The following is a 21425-nucleotide window of genomic DNA, read 5'->3' as shown; positions in this document are numbered from 1 at the left end:
ATACTGAACAGTATTTGTCATATTACTCTCAGTAAATGACAACTGGGAACGGTTTCTGGGGATTACTTTACATATGGAGGAAATGCAAAAAACACTTTGTCAGGATCATTCCTGTAGCAAATTAGCTGTGACTAGGTCAACCAAACATGGCCACTGTGAATCATCTTGTTGGGCATAGAAATGGTTTTGCTAAAAATGGATTTCTCCACAGAGCATGGTGGCTCATGTCTGTAACTCCAGCACTTTGGGAGACTGAGGCAGGAGGATTGTTTGACACCAGTTTGGGCAACAAAGCAAGACCCTGCCTCAAAAAAAAAAAAAAAAAAAATCAGGGCGTAGTGGTGGGGGCCTGTAATCTCAACTACTCCGGAGGCTGAGGCAGGAATATCACTTGAGCCCGAGAGGTGGAAGTTGCAGTAAGCTGAGATTGCACTACTGCACTCCAGCCTGGGCGACAGAGTGAGACCCTGTCAAAAAAAATAAAATTAACAATCAATCTCCCATATACTTCTGTTATAAAGAAGTCTTAAAAAATTGCTCCCTTAAATCAGCCTTTTCACTGAGTTTAAATTTAGTTCAAATTCGTACAAATATGCATGCTAATAGTATTTATTGAGTAGTTACTAGTGCGTTGCATGTAACACCTTGAATCCTTACTCAAGTCTGCAAGGTTGGTTTTATGCCCTGATTACTGATGGAGACACAAATTCTGAACAAATGTGACTTCAGGAATGCTAAACACCATAGTGAGGCACGATGGGGGGATTTGAATCTTGGCCTGAGGGTTCCAGAGCTGTGGCCTTTCCTGGGGTTACTCTGTTAATTGATTTCTAGTCGTTTCTGATCTACAAGCCGTGGCATTATAAATTTTAGATGCTGAAGAAAACTAAACTATATGTCAAGGATTAAGGCTTGTGAACCCCCAAAATTTGAGACAGGTCTCAGTTAATTTAGAAAGTTTATTTTGCCAACGTTAGGGATGCGCACCAGTGACACAGCCTCAGGAAGTCCAGATGACATGTGCCCAAGGTGGTCGGGGCACAGCTTGGTTTTATACATTTTAGGGAGACAGGAGACATCAATCAATATATGTAAGTACACTGGTTCCTTCCAGAAAGGTGGGGACAACTCGGAAGCAGGGAGGGCTTCTAGGTCACAGGCAGATGACAGACAAATGGCTGAATACAAGTTTCTGATAAACCTTTCCAAAGGAGGCAATCAGAATATGCATCTATCTCAGTGAGCAGAGGGATGACTGACTAGAATGGGAGGCAGGTTTTGCCCTGAGCAGTTCCCAGCTTGACTTTTCCCTTTCGCTTAGTAATTTTGGGACCCCAACATTTTCACAGGCTTTAAATTTTATTATTCTTTAGTTACTACGTGCTAGCATACAAATAAATAGCACAAAACCAAGAAGGCATCCACCTTTCGGTTGTCTCTTCACGTGTAAAACAACACTTTAAGCATCTTCACAACTGGCGGCGCAAAGGTGAGAACCGATACTAAAAAAACGCATAGAAAATCGTCACCTCCCAGCCTGGGCAACACAGGGAGACCTCATTGCTACAAAAATAATTCGCCGAGCATAGTGGTGCGCGCCTGCGGTCCCAGCTACTTGAGAGGCTGAGATGGGAGAATCCCTTGAGCTCGGGCAGCAGGAGTTCCGGGCAGCAGGAGTTCCAGGCAGCAGTGAGCTAAGAAGGCGCCGCTGCACTCCAGTATGGGCGACAGCGTGAGACCCTGTCTCAAACAAAAACAAAAACCCGTTACCCCACCAAGAAGGCGCTTTTGCGCGTTGTTTTAATGCTTAATGCCTTCAGGATGCCAGCGTGGCGGAAGCAGGTAACCACCAAGAGCTCAACACTAGGGCTAAACCTCTCACTTCCGGAGTGCTGCGAGCGCAGAAAATATACGTCATGTGCGGAGGCGGGGCTTCCGCCCTACGCGTCGTATTAGACGGACACCGAGCGGGCCCATTTTTCGTGGGTTTGCGGACCCACCAGCGAAGGGGAGCGTTGTCGCAGGGACATCTTCTGGCTGTTTCCGTCGCCTGCGTGGCCCTTGCATCCCGGTCGTCCATTAGAGGCGCAGACGTTTGGGCCTAAGCGCTGGGTGAGGCGACGCCCTGCCCCTCCCCGCCAACGGCCATTCTCTGGACCTTTCTTCCGGGAGGAGGTGACAGCTGCTGGGACGTGCTGCAGCCGGAGTCTCTCCGCTTTAATGCGCTCCCATTAGTGCCGTCCCCGCTTGGAAAACCGTGGCTTCTGTATTATTTGCCATCTTTGTTGTGTAGGAGCAGGGAGGGCTTCCTCCCGGCGTCCTAGGCGGCGGTGCAGCCCGTCGTAGAAGAATTAGAGTAGAAGTTGTCGGGGTCCGCTCTGAGGACGCAGCCGCCTCATGGGGGTCCAGGGGCTCTGGAAGCTGCTGGAGTGCTCCGGGCGGCAGGTCAGCCCCGAGGCGCTGGAAGGGAAGATCCTGGCTATTGGTATCCTTAACGCCGCGTTGGGACTTGGGGTGCACGGATTCGGGGCTGGATTCCTCGTGGGGCTCTGCCTTGGGCACAATGGCATCTGCAGGATGGTGGTCTTGGGTCGGGGTCTGGGTCACTGTAGAATCTCTGTCACTAGGTTTTCTAAGTACAGTCTTCCCTCGGTATCCCTGGGGCTTTGATTCCACCCCCCCTCCGCATACCACGATGGTCAAGTTCCTTCAAGTCCCTTATATAATGGCGTGGTATTTGCATATAAACTACGCACTCCTGTAATCTTTTAAAAAGTTTTTAGCTTACTTGTAATGCCGAATGCAATGTAAGTGATCTGTAAATAGTTGTTATACTGTATTTTAAATTTTTCCTAGTTTTTATTGGTATGTTTTATTTATTTTTTTCCACCGCAAATATTTTTGATCCGTGGTAGGTTGAGTGCGGAATCGGGTGATGAGGAGGGCCGCCGTGTCTGCTTTCCCCAGCTTTGCAGTCTTAGCGGCCTGTGCATCCTGGTTTGTCACTTTGTGGCAGTGCTTTATGTTCCTCTCTGCTTTAGTTCTCTCATCTGCAAAGTAGAGGTGGTGATAGTATCTACACACAGGATTGGAATGAGGAATAAAGAAATTACCTAAATGAGAGAAGTTTAGCGCGATTAATACAGTAAATCTTAAAGTTATTATCCCGTCCGGGAGGTCAGTAAGGAGAGAAGAGTAGACTTCGACCATTAGTTTTGCTTGAGTCTTGCCCCATTTATGTTTCTTAGAGGAAGGATAGTGTGGACAGGTGTTTTACCAATTTTTTTTAATTGACTTTTTAAGGACTGTTGTTTCTGTACATGTTTGGCTGGTTTTGTTTGTCATTGGAATTAAATTCTTTTTTCATTAGCAAAACGTGATATTGCTTTTGAAATTTTTATCTTTTTCTTTGTTACGTAGTCATTTTTTTTTGAGTATTCTGGCGCAGAGTCTGGTGATACCTTACACCAATTTCCTAAATGGGGATCTATGAGTCTAGGGGCTCGTGGGCTTGTGGAAGGAGTCCTGTAAATGATTGCGGGGGGATTGGGGACGGGAAATGGAGTGCAAGAGTGTGTGGGCGTTCAGCAAAGGAGTCCATGACTGTGGAGCCCTAATTCTTCAGTAGGTACAAAACTTATAAATAAAACTACATTGATAAGTTTTAAAACATAATGAGATTGTTATCATTTTTTGCAAGTGAATAATCTTTAAATACATCTGTAATTGATTTTTGGCTTAAAAGTTTTTATACAGGGTACTTTGAATTGGGGAAAGCCAAAGGGTTTTTTGTTTTGTTTTGTTTTTTGTTTTTTGTTTTTTAGAGCATATGCGCTGTTGCTGCCCTCAAGCGGTTCGTCAGTATCATTGCAGTCTAGATTTTCTCAGAAATAAAGGGTAAAGGTTAGTTTTCAATGACAAGAACCCTTAAAACTTCAGCAAAGATTTAGATCATTTTATGTAGCAGCCCTTGTGAAGAATTACTAAAGAGGACTGTGGCCAGGCTCAGTGGCTCAGGCCTGTCATCCCAGCACTTTGGGAGGTCAAGGCAGGAGGATCATTTGAGTCCAGGGGTTCAAGACCAGCCTGGGCAACGTAGTGAATCCCTGTCTCTACACACAGTTAAAAAATTAGCTGGACGTGGTGGCCTGCACCTGTTGTCCCAGCTACACGGAAGGCTGAGGCAGGAAGATTGCTTGGGCCCAGAAGGTCAAGGCTGCAATGAGCCGTGTTCATGCCTGTCTCTGAATAAATAAATAAAGAGGACTGTGAAAGACATTCTAGTCATAATGACAACCTCATATATTTATAATAACCTCGTTTATGTCAAAGGAGTATATCTGATTACTTGTTCTACAATTGGTTTTGCTTTATTTCATTTTCATGGGAGTTCAGACACCTGAAATTATTTAGATTTTATTCTATTGTTTGTTAATGACAAACTTACCCGTTATTATACTAGTTTCATAATTTACTCTTGTATCTCTATAATAAATTGTTTGGTCTTTAAACCATCTATATAGCTTAGTGTCTTATTTATACCGTCTAAATATCTGTGTCAAATAATGCAGAATTAAGTTACACTTTTGTCTCTTAACAGATTTTAATGTTTGTAAGATGCATTTAAGTGTATTAGCAAGATATTACCATCTCTTTAGGCTATGTATACTAATGGAGATTAATTACATTTTAAGTCACCTAACTAAAGAACTAAAGAAATTTATTTTTTGTATTGAAATGTTATTGGTCTTTGGGTCTTATACCTAAAGTGATTTTTGGCTTTGCTGCAGATTTTAACTTTTCTGTCCGCAGAAATTTAATTTTGCATATATAAACTTACTGAAATTAGACAAGTCAAATTATCCAAATATTTTCAGATTGTCTCATTTTTCATATCTCTTGTCTAACAATTTATGTGAATATTTTCAGATCGTCTGATTTTACATATTTCATCTCTAAGAATTCAAGCCAAAATTCTCAACCCTAGCTGAGAATTGGCACTACCTGTAGTTAATTGAAAAATAAAAAATAAAAGAAGACCTACCTCAGTCTCTATGATTTAGAATTTTAGGCCCATGGGGTTTAATAATCCGTATGTTTCAGAAGCTTCATATCCTATTCTAATGGATAGCAGGGATGAGAGCCACTGATCTGGAACTAGATTTCCTCACTTAAGTTAAAGTTTAAAGTACTAGGCCAAGTAGAAACTAATTTAATCCTATGTAATAGTGAGCTCCATGGCTTTTCCAGACTATACTTGTAGCAAGCAGAAACATCAATCTAATACAAGACAGATGTGCATCAACACCAAGTTCTACCTCTGAGATGTATCTTTTATCCGACCTCTTCTCATGGTCTCCACCACTACTGTCTGCGTTAACTTGGGCTATTGTAACTCATTTTAGAACTGGTTTCCGTATAATCTGTTCTTCACATGTTCATCAAAGTTATCCTTAAATCACATTCTAGAAACTTCCCAGTGGCTGTATCACCTCCTGCCATTCCTTTTGTCCTGCTGCACTGGCTTCGTGGAGATAGGGACTATCTCTGTTTTGTTCATGGCTGAATTGTTTGGTGCCTATCCCTAGGGTCTTGGATATGCCTGGCCCATGGTATTGCTAAATATTATAGAAATAAGCATAGCAGTAGCTTGCTTTCCACTAGGTATTTTGTTACATAATGTTTTGTAAGTTAATTGTTGATGGGCCTACTTTTTTTTATGTTAGTAAAAGTTAGGCTATGTACATTCATTTAAATACTAAACTGTTCAACTTATTTAATAGCAGATATTTATTGTGTGTAAGAGTCCCTGTGAAAGCGAGTGCGGTGCACAAATTGCCTGGGCAAGCCATGGAGCACACAGGCTGCGTTTTTTCTCTGCTAGAGTATAACCTCCATAGGGCCAATACTGTGTTTTGTTCAGTGCATTGGATATGCCAGTGCATAGAAAAATTGCTGCCACATAATAAAAACAGAAATAACTTGATAGGGATTCCTTCAATGTTCTTTCCTGTATTAGAAATTTACCTGCAAATATTAGTATCAGTCCAGGTTTCTCTCTGTTTTTTTTTTTTTTTTCTTTTCTTTTTTGTTTTTTTGTTTTTTTTAAGACAGAGTCTCCCTCTGTCGCCCAGGCTCGAGTGCAGTGGCATGATCTCGGCTCACTGCAACCTTCGCCTCCCGGGTTCAAGCGATTCTCCTGCCTCAGCCTTATAGGTGCACACCACCATGCCTGGCTAATTTTTGTATTTTTAGTAGAGACAGGATTTCACCATGTTGGCCAGGATGGTCTTGGTCTCCTGACCTCAGGTGGTCTGCCTGCCTCGGCCTCCCAAAGTGCTGGGATTACAAGCGTGAGCCACCACACTCGGCCTCAATGTATTTTTTAAATAGGAATGTATATAAGGAGGAGGTCTTCATCTAGACTGAGGAAGGGACCCATGGACTGAGACCTTAGAGTAGGAGAGAACTAGGCGGAGAGAGGGAGAAACTGTTCAGGCAGAGGAAGCAGCATGTGAGAGGAACCTGGAGGCAGGAAGGAGCTTAGTGATTTCCAGGGTTTGAGGAAAGCCCAGGGGCAGAAAGTGAGCAGAGGCCAGATCATTCAGGGCTTCCTAGACCAGGAGAAGAAGTTTTAGATAGTATCTTGAAGGCAGTGGGAAGCTTTGGACGGTTTTCACCAAAGATACCTTGGTGAAATCTAGTATATACCTTCAAGATATATTAGAAGGTAGAATTGATAGACCTGGTAATAGCTATAGGGGGCGATACCTTGCATTCTGCCTCGGGTGAATGGCAGGGACATTCACTGAGATGGGGGCATGAGCAGCTGAGTGGAGAAGACATGGAGTTCAGTTTTGATCATGTTAAGTTTGAAATGTCTGTGAGGCATGGGGTAGAGATGTCATCTGGGCTCTCTGTTCTGGGGTCAGGAGAGCACTCTGGGCCAGACATACACATGGAGTCAGTGCGTGGTGTATGTGGAGGGGAGTGGAGGTTGATAGTTCAGACAGGAGGAAAGAAGACCTGAGAAAGATCACTGACGAAGTGAATACTTTAACAGTGTTACAGGAGCTGGCAAGTAGTCTGAGAGCAGGAAAACCAGCAGAGCGTGGTGTCACTCTTTCTTTTGTACAAATATAAAATTTTTTGAGAAGCACCTTTTAGAAAAGTTAAAAAATGTAAGAAAACTTCAAGATGAAAATATAAATTATGTTTAATCTCAGCAGACATAATATCTTAATATTTTGGTGTGCGAACTTCTAGTTTTTTTATATTTAACATATATACTGTATCAGAAAATGGAGTTATACTTTATATATTTTTACAACCTGTTTTACTATCTTTAATAATATTTAATGACTGTCTTCCTTATCATACATGTTCCTGCAACTTCCATTTTTAAGGGCTTTTTGGTATTCTAGCAAATAGGTCTCCCATAATTCGTTTTTTTTTTTTTTTTTGAAACGGAGTCTGTCGCCAGGCTGGGGTGCAGTGGCACGATCTCGGCTCACTACAACCTCTGCCTCCTGAGTGATTCTTCAAGTGATTCTTCTGCCTCAGCCTCCTGAGTAGCTGGGACTATAGGCATGCACCACCATGTCCAGCTAATTTTTGTATTTTTAGTAGAGAGAGGGTTTCACTATGTTGGCCAGATGGTCTTGATTTCTTGACCTTGTGATCCACCTGCCTCGGCCTCCCAGAGTGCTGGGATTACAGGTGTGAGCCACTGCGCCCGGCCTATGATTAGTTTTTTAAAAAGACCTGCTGTAAAACTTTTAAGTTGATTTTTATATTTTCATTATTATAAACAAGCATTCTGTAAATAACTCTCATTATATATCCATGATGATTTTCTGAGGATCGATGTCTGGAAGTGGTAAAATAGACTGCAAATTTTTAAAAAGTTTTTTTCACCTTTTAAATTGTGAATTGACAATTCACAATTTGAATTGTCAAATTGTCCTCCAGAAAATTTGTGCTAATTCATGAAAATTCTTCAGCAATCACTTATTTTTTTTAAAGAAGCAATTCTTTGCAATGAGACTTCTTAAAAGGATGTGTCTGTCTTTGTATGATTTTCAAATTCTGTATGTGAATAGGGGTAACAAGAGCTCAACTAAAGTTAACTGACTTTAGGTAGATCCCATGAGAGCTAAATGTTTTTCAATTTTAAATGAATAGTGATAAATATTTAGTGTTCAACGTTTGGATAATATCAGTTATTAGGAAATTGAAGTTGTGAGGATGAACAGAAAAATTCCAGAGTTTTTTCCATTAACAATTCTCCCAGATATTAGCATTTGGTTAAACCAAGCACTTAAAGGAGTTCGGGATCGCCATGGGGACCCAATAGAAAATCCTCATCTTCTCACTTTGTTTCATCGGCTCTGCAAACTCTTATTTTTTCGAATTCGTCCTATTTTTGTGTTTGATGGGGATGCTCCACTATTGAAGAAACAGACTTTGGTAAGTGTCATAGAGTTTTTGGTGTCAAATAATTTTTTTCTTTCTGCATTCTTAGAAAAGTTCACATAAAATTTTTGTTTTCTCTTTAGAATTTTAGAAACAGACTTATTTTGACACATAATTTAATTACATCTACTTTTTTATCTTGAACAATTAATTTTTCTTTTAAAAAGTTTTATGAGAGTTCATCATGGGTACAATGACAAAATTTAACTTTTAAATAAAACTAACTACTAAAAACCTTGCCGTTGAGGGTTTTGCCCTTAGAGGATCTTGTTAAGTGTTCTATATTTATTTCAAGGATGCGGCCATCACTCAGAACACTGTGGAAACCCTCTTTGGGAAGTGCCTCCCTGAATCTGAGATCAAGTATCCTCCGTGATAGCAAGCCTTCTTTTAAGGGGAATTGGATTTTAGGAGTAAGCAATGTTATGTGGTGCGAAGTGGTAACTAAAGTGGATTATCTAGGAAGGAAATTGACCATGATATAGAAGAGTGAGAATGAGTTGCTGCTTTATTGTTCTGGAAGTAGTTTTTAAAAATGTTTTCGGAAGGCCGGGGGCAGGAGGATTGCTTGAGCCCAAGTCCAGCCTGGGCAACACAGGGAGACCCCATCTCTAAAAAAATGACATAAAATAATGTTTAAACAGTCCAAATGACAGCACCCATTTGGATATATGACTTTTATTTGTTGAAAATACCAAAGTAATGAAGTGATGACTTTGTAATCATACCAGACAGATACTCTCTAATTAAGTGAGGATATGGGATAAAAGTAAGGTTTTATAAATGCTGGGGGACCTTTGTTGCCTCAGTAAGTGTGTCTAGTCTTGAATGTTGCAGTTTTCAGTTACCTGAGGCATACTGTAAATCAGGTACTTTGTGGAAGGATTAGAAAGGAAAAGAGAATATCTTGGTTATTTTCATCCGATATTCAGCCATAAGCACAGGGACTATCCATTTGTCACTACTTGAGAATTTCTTACAAGATATTTCTATACATTTTAGAATTTCTTATGATATATAATCTTGAATATTGAAGGGCCGAATTACATGTAAGTAATGCATGTTTATAAAAAGCAATATTAGAAATTGTTTTTGGTGTCACTGTGACATTTTATAGAATAAATAAATAATTCCTTTTGGGAAGCATTTAAGCTTTCCACTTCTGGGGCATATTAAAGGATATTTAAAAGAAACTGAAAGTAAATTAATAGTTTCCCAAATATATTGTATAGTAGCCCATTAAGTAATAGATGGAAACTCTGGGTGTCCATTATGTAGCAGCAACCTGAAGATATTCGTTGATATGGCAATTAGGAGGAAATGCTAAAGCAGCCATAGTCTGAAAACTCAGACAAACCAAATTCTCTGGGAAATAAAATCACAGCAATGTTTCTAGTGGTCTAATATCCTGAAGTGAGATCTTACATTCTTTCTTCTCATAGGCGAAGAGAAGGCAGAGAAAGGACTCAGCATCCAGTGACTCCAGGAAAACGACAGAGAAGCTTCTGAAAACATTTTTGAAAAGACAAGCCATCAAAACTGCCTTCAGAAGCAAAAGGCAAGAGGAAAATTATAGTCATGTTAGAGATGAAGTTTTAAAAAAGTGATTTTTGTCTTGATTTCCTGCGATTCTCTTTCCCTATCTAATTTTGACTCTCAACAGAAAATAGAGAGTGAAATGAGACAAGTAGGCTGCCATTTGACCTGGTAATTTGGAGTTGTGGCAATTCTCCGTTCTGTGAGAATCAACTTTGCTAATGAGAAAAAAAAGCTGTCGTGTTGCATCATGTACACTTTTTACTTTGATTATGCTGTTCTTGACTCTAGGTGAGCAGCCCCGCCACGGTTCCTTCCTTTCTCTCGGCTGCATTTATTTTCCACAGCAGTGGCCTGAGGGCAGCCAGGTCAGGTCCCTGTTCACCATCCTGAGCAGGGTCTGCATAATCTGTTTAAAGATTTGTGTACTTTCCAGAGATGAAACACTACCCAGTCTTACGCAAGTTCGAAGAGAAAACGATATCTATGTTTTGCCTCCTTTACAAGAGGAAGAAAAACACAGGTAAATGTTTAACTACTTAAGAATATTATTTTAGTCATTGCCATATTCAGACACATTTAAACCTTGATGTGTTATCTGCATGATAAGGCGTGTGAACATTTCTTAATGCATCTGAAATAGGCATGCTCTATACCTTTCAGAATATTTTTCAAAGACTAAGTTTTTTATTTACTATTCTTTGTGTTTTGGTGATTCATGATTCTTATTCCTCTTCATTCTAAAGAACTTCTGCCAGGGCTGTGGATTTAAAATTCTCCAAGGCATGAATTTTAGTTTTGCTTACACTTTGGTTACACATGCTGTCTGTAGCTGCTTTTCAATCCAATATGGTCTCTCTCACCATGATGCGAAAATACCACAACCCATGACATTCTTGTTGCTAAATCTAGCAGACGCTTTGCACTTCTTAGTGTGCTCAACTTCTCTGCCCTAAACACCATGCCACACTGCCCCGCTCCCCCGGCATCTCTCTGGCCCTTTCTGCTCAGCCTCTCTCTGGACTCCACTTCCTCTGTCTGTCTCTTAATGGTTGGTGGCTTCTGTGTTTGAAGTGAAGGTGGAGAACCAGAAGCTTGACAAGAACCAGAAGCCTTTGTCTCCTGTCCTTCCCTCCACCTCTTCCTTTCCCAGGAGTTCCCAAGAGCAAACTTAGCTTTTGTATCAGCTCAGTTCTATTTGTCTCCATTGCTACCACCGTTATTTTTTCTCCAGGTTACATTATTAGCTTTTAAACTTCTTTCTGTCTTTGTTTTTGATCTTACCCTCTTTGTAATAACTCCTCCCACCAAGCCCAATCTCTGTTTTGTGTTATAGTCTGTTTAAAATCCAAATCTGATATTGTCATTTCCTTACTTTAAACACTTTCTAGCTTTTCATTTCTTTCTTTTTTTTTTTTTTTTTTTTTTGAGATGGAGTCTCTGTTGCCCAGACTGGAGTGCAGTGGCACAATCTCAGCTCACTGCAACTCCCGCCTCCTGGGTTTAAGCGATTCTCCTGCCTCAGCCTTCGGAGTAGCTGGGATTACAGGCACCTCCACCACACCTGGCTAATTTTTTGTATTTTTAGTAGAGATGAGGTTTCACCATGTTGTCCAGGCTGGTCTCGAACTCCTGACCTCAAGTGATCCACCTGCCTGGGATTACAGGCATGAGCCACCACACTCAGCTTAGCTTCTCATTTCTTTTTTTTTTTTTTTTTTTTTTTTTTGAGACGGAGTCTCGCTCTGTCACCCAGGCTGGAGTGCAGTGGCGCAATCTCGGCTCACTGCAAGCTCCGCCTCCCGGGTTCACGCCATTCTCCTGCCTCGGCCTCTCCAAGTAGCTGGGACTACAGGCGCCCGCCACCACGCCCGGCTAATTTTTTGTATTTTTAGTAGAGACGGGGTTTCACCGTGCTGTCGATCTCCTGACCTCGTGATCCACCCGCCTCGGCCTCCCAAAGTGCTGGGATTACAAGCGTGAGCCACCGCGCCCGGCCAGCTTCTCATTTCTTTAGGGTAAAACTTTAACTCCTTAATTACACTTTCCAGTCTTATCCCTTCCTTTCTTCACATCATCCACAGGCAGGCTTTCTTTTCCTTGTTTCTATATGGTTATAAAACTTAGTTCTTTTGCCTGGAACACTCTTCTCCATGAACCTCCCACTCCCTACAACTAGACTTCTCACTTATTCATGGCTAACTCCAACCAGTGTAATTGCAGGAGATCCTGAAGCTTTCGTGACTCCTAAACTGGGTGAGGTGACTCCCTATTGCATCTCTAGCGACCTGCCCTTCCCTTGTGGTGGAAGTTATTAGATCCCTCTCTAATTGCTTACTTACACGTGTCCCCTGCCAGACTGTGAGACCGGTAGTGGCACAGATCTTGCTGTTTTATTCACCATTGTAGCCCCTATAACGAGCAGCACCTTGCATACAAGTATTTTTGTAAGGAGTCATTAAAAATCATAGATATTGTAAAAGTATGTTTGACTTTCAGTTCAGAAGAGGAAGATGAAAAAGAATGGCAAGAAAGAATGAATCAAAAACAAGCATTACAGGTATTTAGATCATTTTTGAATTCAGAATGTATTCTGTTATTTGAGATGAATGACATGAAAATGAATATTAATGAGGCATATCAAACTATGAAAGTTCCTGATAAAAAGTAAAGACAGATGGCTTTTTTTTTTTTTTTTTTTTGAGACGGAGTCTCGCTCTGTCGCCCAGGCTGGAGTGCAGTGGCGCAATCTCCGCTCACTGCAAGCTCCGCCTCCTGGGCTCACGCCATTTTTTGTGCACATATATATGTGTACAGGTATGTATACAAATACTCACCTATACATGTGTGTGTGTGTGTGTATATATATATATATGGAATTTGCCATTATGCACATCTATATATTCAAAATAAGCCATTTTTCTTTTACAACCAACCAACCAACCAACCAATAGTAATGTGTGCTTACATAGAAAATATAGAAAACATATCATTCATAAATAACTTGTAGTAACATTTTGATATATTTTCATCCATTCTTCACCTGCCCCATATAGTTGAATACCTCTGTATTTGTATATATGTATCAAAGATATATATGTGTACACATATGTGTGTATGTTCTAGTTATCTGTTGCTGTGTAACTTAGTGGTTAAAACATCATTTGTTATCATCATCTGTCTGGGTTCCAGGGGTTGATGAGCACAGCCAGGCAGTTCTCTCTGGGGTCTCTTGTGTAGATGCAGCCAGTCTGTAGCTGGTGCTGGAGTGACTTAACAAGGCTTCCTTGCTGCCGTGGGCAGTGGTTGATGCTGGCTGTCAGCCAGTCTTCCATGTGGCCGGTGCCAGAGCACCTACTTGTGGCCTCTCCACGTGGCCTGGGCTTTTTCCCAGCATGGTGACTGTGTTCTGAGGGTGGGCATCCCAAGAGAACGTTCTAAGCAGAAGCCTTGTTGCCTTTCTGACCTAGCTGTGGAAGTTGTGTAGCATCCTTCCCACCACATCCTGTTCCTCAGAAGCTAGTTACTAAGGCCAGTCCCTATGGAAGGGGCAGAGAGTTAGACAAGAAGAGTGTCCCACACATATTTTCATGAGTAACATTTTTACAAATTGAGATTATGCTGTATATATATGTTTTTTTATAGACATTTTTCAAGTTTCTTAGTGTCACAGATAGCATTTTTTGATTCCCAAATTCACTATTTCTTGTTTGTTCATATTGTTTTGTTATATCAGGTAGAAGACTTTTGAGCTAAAACCTCGAGATCCTTCAGGTTGTGGAGGTGCTGTGCTGTTAATGCAGCTAGTGAGAGCAATCTTAGTTAAGACCATGGGCCTCGTGGTCAGAAAGACCTGCATTCAATCCAAGCTCCACTGTTCACTAGCTGTGTGATCTTACACAGATTAAATTCTCTAAGGCTTTATTTTTTTTTTGTAAAACGAAATTGATATCAATGCCTTCCTGATAGGGGTGATGGGAGCATTAGTGAGGGAAAGCACAGGAAACCCTGAGTGCAGTGGCAGGTCTGTCCTACATGTTTGCTGGTTGGTACGTACACATGTAACATACAGACATGCAGGACAACAGGTTGTATTAGCTTATCTTTTTTACTAATGAAAGATTTTAAAGTACTTTTGATAATGAGTTAAAGTTGAGAAAAGTTGAATTCCTAAGGCTCATTCTGTCTTGGCTTCTTGCATTTTCTGTTGTCTCAGCCTGAAATGCTCTGTCCTCAGTGAGGCTCTTTGATTTCTTCCAAGTCCCTGCTCACACATCCTCTTTTTAGTGGGGTCTTCTTTATCTATCACATAAATCTTTTTTTCCACTTTCTGTTCATGTAATCACTCTCATATCAGATAAATCTGCTTTATTTTACCATTATCTTGTTTGTTTGTTTGTTTATTTATTTATTTATTTATTTATTTATTGTCTTCTCTCCTCTACTCCTAAGAGCAGGGACCTTATCTGGCACCTCATCTGATCTCACAGTACCTTAGCACCTAGAACGGTGCCTGGTGCCTTAGAGGTACCTGCTAAGTATTTTTTTCTTTTGAATGAATTAAAGAGTGAATGGCTACATTCCCTAATTTGCCTCCTCACTTTGTTGCCTGTCACAGATTATATGCAACTGTGTTTAGCCAATTGTTGATTATGTAGAACTGTGTTTATTATATAAACATAATACATATCCCTAATGGTGAATAGAACTAAGTGTGCGAAATGTAAATTTCATGGTGCTGTGTTTTTATCTTTACAGGAAGAGTTCTTTCATAATCCTCAAGCGATAGATATTGAGTCTGAGGACTTCAGCAGCCTGCCTCCTGAAGTAAAGCATGAAATCTTGACTGATATGAAAGAGTTCACCAAGCGCAGAAGAACATTATTTGAAGCAATGCCAGAGGTGAAATACACAACAGTACATTCATGCTTAGAATTAAGAACTTCAGCAAAACTTTTTATTAGGAAGAAGAGAAAATTGATAAGCAATACTTTTTTTTTTTTTTTTTTGAGACAGTCTCGCTGTCGCCCAGGCTAGAGTGCAGTGGCGCGATCTCGGCTCACTGCAGGCTCCGCCCCCCGGGGTTCACGCCATTCTCCTGCCTCAGCCTCCCGAGTAGCTGGGACTATAGGCGCCCGCCATCTCGCCTGGCTAATTTTTTGTATTTTTAGTAGAGACGGGGTTTCACTGTGTTAGCCAGGATGATCTCAATCTCCTGACCTTGTGATCCGCCCACCTCGGCCTCCCAAAGTGCTGGGATTACAGGCGTGAGCCACCGCGCCCGGCCGATAAGCAATACTTACATGATATCTCAGTTAACTGTAAACAGCATTTCTGTATCTCAGAGATTCTAAGAAGCATCGTATATTTATATGTTCGAGCCTATAAACATTTACTCTAAGAAGTTTTTCTTGACTTTTGACCCACGACTAGGTCTTTTCTCCTGGTCTTTGTTCTCCCAGCACCCTGTAATGTCACTTTATAGTTCTTAGCTCCAAAACATGCTTATCTTGCTCACCTCTGTATTTTCAGTGCCTAGCTCAGTATTTTTCACATGGTATGTGTCCAGTAGATGCTTACTGACTCAATTCTTAGGTTAGGTCATAAAATTTATTGTAACCTATAATATACATTGTCTATAAAAACTGATAGTAATATAGAATCTAATCACAGTGGAAAAATAAGTTCTAAATTGAAATTCCAGGTATGTCTTCCTCTGCTGCAACCCTAGAGATGCCATTGGCTCTCCACATTCCCTCCCCCTCTTCCTGGACAGTGGGAATGGGGCTTCTTCACCTTGGAACATCTTGTAGCTCGGCAGGCCCAGAAAGCTAGAGTGGAGGTGGTGTGTGTGGTTGGGTGCTAGCAAATATGTCTCCTGATCATGCTACCGTTGATACTTAATGCATGTTACTATTGATGACTCCCTGTCTTAGTTGCCAGTGAGTGAGTTCTTCTTCTCTTTCTATTGCTACTACCTGTTATTTCTACCATAGTTCTCCTTTCACCCACTGTAGGACAGAATAGAAGTTTCGCAGCATCATTGGTCTTAGTGCATAGATGGAGTGTTTTTTTATTTTCTACAATTTTTGAATATTGCTTAAATTGTTAGCGGAAATATGAAAAAGGAAGGGTACATTTCTTTTCTCATCACTCCCTGTGTTGCCCACAAAGAATGTGAAGTAGCACACACTAAGGTGCACAGAAGTGACATTCTTGGGTCTTTGGATATACAAAGGACAGAAGTAAATTGATTTTTATTTCAGGAGAAAAATCCAGGCTCAGTCTGTCTATCAGGCATTTTATTTCTTGAGTATGAAAGGATCTCTGGGTGGCAGTTGAGGAAGTAGAATTTTGGTTGTGTAAACACTAATAGGAAGAAATGGGAGAAAGAGAGACAGTCCCTAATGATTTACTCTTCTTTATTTTCTTTCTGCAACCATGAAGTCCCTGGAAGTGGTGGACTATAGGGTGGTGTGGAGTAGCAGCTTATTGGATCTGTAATTTTGATAGAGATGTTCTAAGTCATCCACGTTGGGCCTTTGTATCATCTGTACGTCTTGCAAATGTAATGTTGATAATAGTAGTGATGGTAGGTAATAATAGCAGTAGTAATAATCATAATACCATAGTTCCATCTTACTCAGGGTTTTGGTTTCTGCAGTTTTCCGTGACCCGTGGTAAACTGTGGTCTGAAAATATTAAATGGAAACTTTCAGAAATAAACAATTCATAAGTTTTAAGTTGCACACCATTCTGAGTAGAGTGATGAAATCTCACACCCTCCTGCTCCATCTTGCCTGGAACGTGAATCCTCCCTTTGTCTAGCATCTCCGTACTGTAGACGCTTCCTGCCTGTTAATCACTGAGTAGCTGTCGCGGTGAACAGATCGACCGTTGCGATATTGCAGTGCTTCTCCTCAAGTCACTCTTACTTGACTTAATGATGGCACAACAGTGCAAGAGTATGATGCTGGCAATTTGAATATGCCAAAGAAAAGCTGTAAAGTGCCTCCTTTAAATGAAAAGGTGAAAGTTCTTGAATTAATAAGGAAAGAAAAAAATCGTATGCTGGCTGAGGTTGCTCAGATCTATATAAAAATGACTTTTCTATCTGTGAAATTGTGAAGAAGGAAAAAGAAATTGGTGCAAGTTTTGCTGTCGTACCATAAACTGCAAAAGTCATGACCTCAGCATGTGATAAGTGCTCAGTTAAGATGGAAAAGCCATTACTTTTTGGGGTAGAAGACATGGAGAGGAACATGTTCTGATTGATGACAATCAGGTTTGGTACTTCTGCAGTTTCAGGCATCCTCTGGGGGTCTTGGAACATACCCCAGGGATGCGGGGGCTGTCTACTATGTTAATAGAATCAATTATAGTAAATCGACATGCTTTTGATCCCAGATCTACCACTTATTAGCCCTGTGACTCTAGGGAGGCCTAACCTATTTAAGTCCCGATTTCTTCATTTATAAAATGGAGGTGATATCTGTTTCATAGGATGATTGTGAGAATAAAATAAGGTATTATATGTAAAAGCACTTAGAAAAATGCCCTCCATGGGAAATGCCTTATAATGTTAAGTATTACTATTAATAACTGTGATTACTATGATTTATTGTGTCTTTTATGGGATAAGGTTGTGCAGGGCACTTCACTTGCATATTTACCTGCATGCTAGAAGATTGTTTGTTAAGCCACAATCAAATGTCGTAGTGACTGCTATGCATTACATGCTCAATGCATGTTTATCGAATAATGATTAAATCATAAATAGTATTCATGATTTTTTTTTTTTGAGAGGAAGTCTCGCTCTTATCCCTCAGGCTAGAGTGCAGTGGCACAATCTCGGCTCACTGCAACCTCCGCCTCCCCGGTTCAAGTGATTCTCCTGCCTCAGTCTCCTGGGTAGCTGGGATTACAGGCGCCTGCCACCACACCTGGCTAATTTTTGTATTTTTAGTAGAGACAGGGTTTCACCACGTTGGCCAGGCTGGTCTTGAACTCCTGACCTCCGGTGATTCACCCACCTTGGCCTCCCAAAGTGCTGGGATTACAGGCATGAACCACCGCACCTGGCCATAGTATTCATGATTTTTTTTTGCCCAACTCTTTCGAAGATTTTTTTTTAAAAGGAAGCTGTAGTTTTTCTTGTTATTCAACTTTTATAATATGAAACTACCATCAATGAAAAAAGCCAATTGTTCTTTGTTCCCTGTTGGGGAAAGGGTGGAAATATGATAATATCTGTATTTAATATAAAACAGTAATTTTGTTTGTTTATTTTGCCTTTAGGAGTCCAATGACTTTTCACAGTACCAACTGAAAGGCTTGCTTAAAAAAAACTATCTGAACCAGCACATAGAACATGTCCAAAAGGAAATGAATCAGCAACATTCAGGACACATCCGAAGGCAGTATGAAGATGAAGGGGGCTTTCTGAAGGAGGTAGAGTCAAGGAGAGTGGTCTCTGAAGACACTTCACATTACATCTTGATAAAAGGTATCAGGCACCATCATTTATATATTTACATTAAAAATCAAAGATATGTCATGACTCTGAATTCTATAAACTAGCACCCCTGGATAATATTAATGAAATTCTATTTATGTAATAACTGTATACTGCCATTAATGGATTAACTACTATAGTGCCAAACCACTTTAAAATTAGCTAATGAATTAACTCCTAGTTGCCGATTAAATGAAAATGTATATAGTTATTTATGAGAACCAGTGTTCTCTTATTCATCTTACTAGAAGTGTATTGTCACACTGTAAAACTGCATGGTGAGAAGTGTTTTAATTCTTCTTAAGGTATTCAAGCTAAGACAGTTGCAGAAGTGGATTCAGAGTCTCTTCCTTCTTCCAGCAAAATGCACAGCATGTCTTTTGACATGAAGTCATCTCCATGTGAAAAACTGAAGACAGAGAAAGAGCCTGATGCTACCCCTCCTTCTCCAAGAACTTTACTAGCTATGCAAGCTGCCCTGCTGGGAAGTAGCTCAGAAGAGGAGCTGGAGAGTGAAAATCGAAGGCAGGCCCGTGAGAGGAACGCACCTGCTGCTGTAGACGAAGGCTCCATATCACCCCAGACTCTTTCAGCCATTCAGAGAGTGCTTCATGTTGATGAAGATGTAAAAGCGTGTGCTGGGGATGATGTGCAGACGGGAGGGCCAGGAGCAGAAGAAATGCGTATAAACAGCTCCACCGAGAACAGTGATGAAGGACTTAAAGTGAGAGATGGAAAAGGAATACCGTTTACTGCAACACTTGCGTCATCTAGTGTGAACTCTGCAGAGGAGCATGTAGCCAGCACTAATGAGGGGAGAGAGCCCACAGACTCAGTTCCAAAAGAACAAATGTCACTTGTTCACGTGGGGACTGAAGCCTTTCCGATAAGTGATGAGTCTATGGTTAAGGACAGAGAAGATCGGCTGCCTCTGGAGAGTGCAGTGGTTAGACATAGTGATGCGCTTGGGCTCCCGAATGGAAGGGAACTGACACCGGCATCTCCAACTTGTACAAATTCTATGTCAAAGAATGAAACACATGCTGAAGTGCTTGAGCAACAGAAAGAACTTTGCCCATGTGACAGCAAATTCGATTCTTCTGTTCTTTCAAGTGATGGTGAAACAAAATGTAAACCAAATTCTGCTTCTGAAGTCACTGGCCCTGTCAGTTTGCAAGAAACAAGTAGCATAGTAAGTGTCCTTTCAGAGGCAGTAGATAATATAGAAAATGTGGTGTCATTTAGTGCTAAAGAGCATGAGAATTTTGTGGAAACCATCCAAGAACAGCAGACCACTGAATCTGCAGGCCAGGATTTAATTTCCATTCCAAAGGCCGTGGAACCAATGGAAATGGACTCAGAAGAAAGTGAATCTGATGGTACGTGTCTGTGCTTTTGTACAAATTTGGAACGGTAGCATTTCCCGTCTGTAGGAATTCAGAGATCCTTTAGTGTAGTCCCGTTTTAACTTTTTACAGATGAGGAACGAGAGACGTAGAAAGAAAGGTGAAATGACCTTCCCAGGGACTCAGAGCTAGTCATGAAATCTTGACCTTCCCTGTGTTGCTCTGCTTTTTGTTATCATTTTTAAAGGCATGAAGTGCCTTAGTTGGGGAAGGTAAAGTTGAGTTTCCCTCTAGTTTTTAGGAACTTTTTATTTTGAAATAATTATGAACTTTAAAAGGTTGGAAGAATATTATAAAACACTGCTTCCTTCATCCAGTACCTCAGTGGCTAGCATGTTACCACATTAGCTTATAATTTCTCTTGGTCTGTCTGTGGCCCTCTATATGTATATCATATATCTCCAAATCTGTATACATATGTATACCGTTGATCCTCATTATTTGTAGATTCCATATTTGCAAAATTGCCTGATCACTAAAATTTATTTATAACTCCAAAATCAGTACTCACTGCAATGTCTTTGTGGTCATTTGTGGACATTTGCAGAGTTGGGGAAAAGCTTGAGTTGCCACACTGTCCCCTGCTGAGGTTAAGCAAGGTGACACTCTGCCTTGTTCCCATGCTCTGAAAGAGATGACCAGAGGGTGGGGACAGTAGGGGATTATGCAATGGAGAGAGAGCCAGAAGCTCCGGCCCCTGGCCAGTTGGACCAGATTTGAATCCCTATTCTGGCACCTGTTAGTGTGGCAGCTTCAGGCAGGTCACTAATTTGTTTCTTGAACTTTGTTTCTTGTTTATAAAATAAATGGAATCTATTAAGATGGTGGTTTTTTAGGATTTAAGATAGTATATATGAAATATGTTCATATATATGTTATATATGTGTATGTGTGTATATGCACATATATATGTTTAGGAGCAATGACTCAGTATTGGCTAATTTAGTGTTCACAGAGACTTCATAGATGATGGCCATTTTGAATAATGAGAATCAACCACACACACACAATTTGTTCCTGGTATCTGCTAGTTTTCTTCATTCGAAAGTTACTATTTCCCTTTTGTAATTAATAAGTATTTTATGGAAAAGGAATTTTTGGAACTATGTAAATATGATGTTCCTGAACAAACTTCCACCCACTTGTTAGCATCCATTGATGTTTACCTGAATAATTTGTTACTACATGGGTTGCCAAATGATGGTTTTTCTAACTCCATCATTCCTTATATATTATCACTTGACATCCTCCTATGAGGAAGATCTTTTCCTTCTCCCCATTTATTTTTATTATTTTTAATCAGTGTACACTCCTGTATTCCTATTTTATTCAGTGAGTTATAATCCAATACTGTCATAATTTACTTTGTTACTCAAATTGTCACAGCTTTGGCCAGTGGGGGCTCCTTCTAATGGCTTTTGGCAGTTTTTTCATTATATTTTGAGCTTTTCCTTGCTTTCTGGCCAAGCTGTTCCAGGCATATCTTGTACTCA

At 40.6% G+C, this 21425-nt stretch overlaps 1 protein-coding gene across 4 annotated transcripts in view; it reads left to right on the top strand.

Annotated features, from left to right (window-relative positions):
• The first annotated feature begins 1947 nt into the window (after positions 1-1947).
• Positions 1948-21425, top strand: part of ERCC5 (ERCC excision repair 5, endonuclease) — a 30825-nt gene continuing 11347 nt past the window's right edge. For 2 of the 4 annotated variants that reach the window (XM_063618647.1, XM_055245119.2), the window contains exons 1-8: positions 1948-2485; positions 8294-8469; positions 9918-10033; positions 10448-10534; positions 12511-12571; positions 14770-14913; positions 18310-18517; positions 18832-19905. In XM_063618647.1, the coding sequence (XP_063474717.1) occupies positions 2398-2485; positions 8294-8469; positions 9918-10033; positions 10448-10534; positions 12511-12571; positions 14770-14913; positions 18310-18517; positions 18832-19905 (1954 nt within the window). In that variant the 5' untranslated portion in view covers positions 1948-2397. Of the gene's footprint in view, positions 2486-8293; positions 8470-9917; positions 10535-12510; positions 12572-14769; positions 14914-18309; positions 18518-18831; positions 19906-21425 lie in introns of those variants that run through there. The other 2 variants (XM_063618648.1, XM_063618649.1) reach the window with 2 other exon arrangements.

This window comes from Symphalangus syndactylus, chromosome 15 (genome assembly GCF_028878055.3).
Source record: "Symphalangus syndactylus isolate Jambi chromosome 15, NHGRI_mSymSyn1-v2.1_pri, whole genome shotgun sequence".
In the NCBI taxonomy this organism is placed as follows: Eukaryota; Metazoa; Chordata; class Mammalia; order Primates; family Hylobatidae; genus Symphalangus; species Symphalangus syndactylus.
Note: the sequence above shows the minus strand (reverse complement) of the source record. Positions and strands in the feature narration are given on the sequence as shown.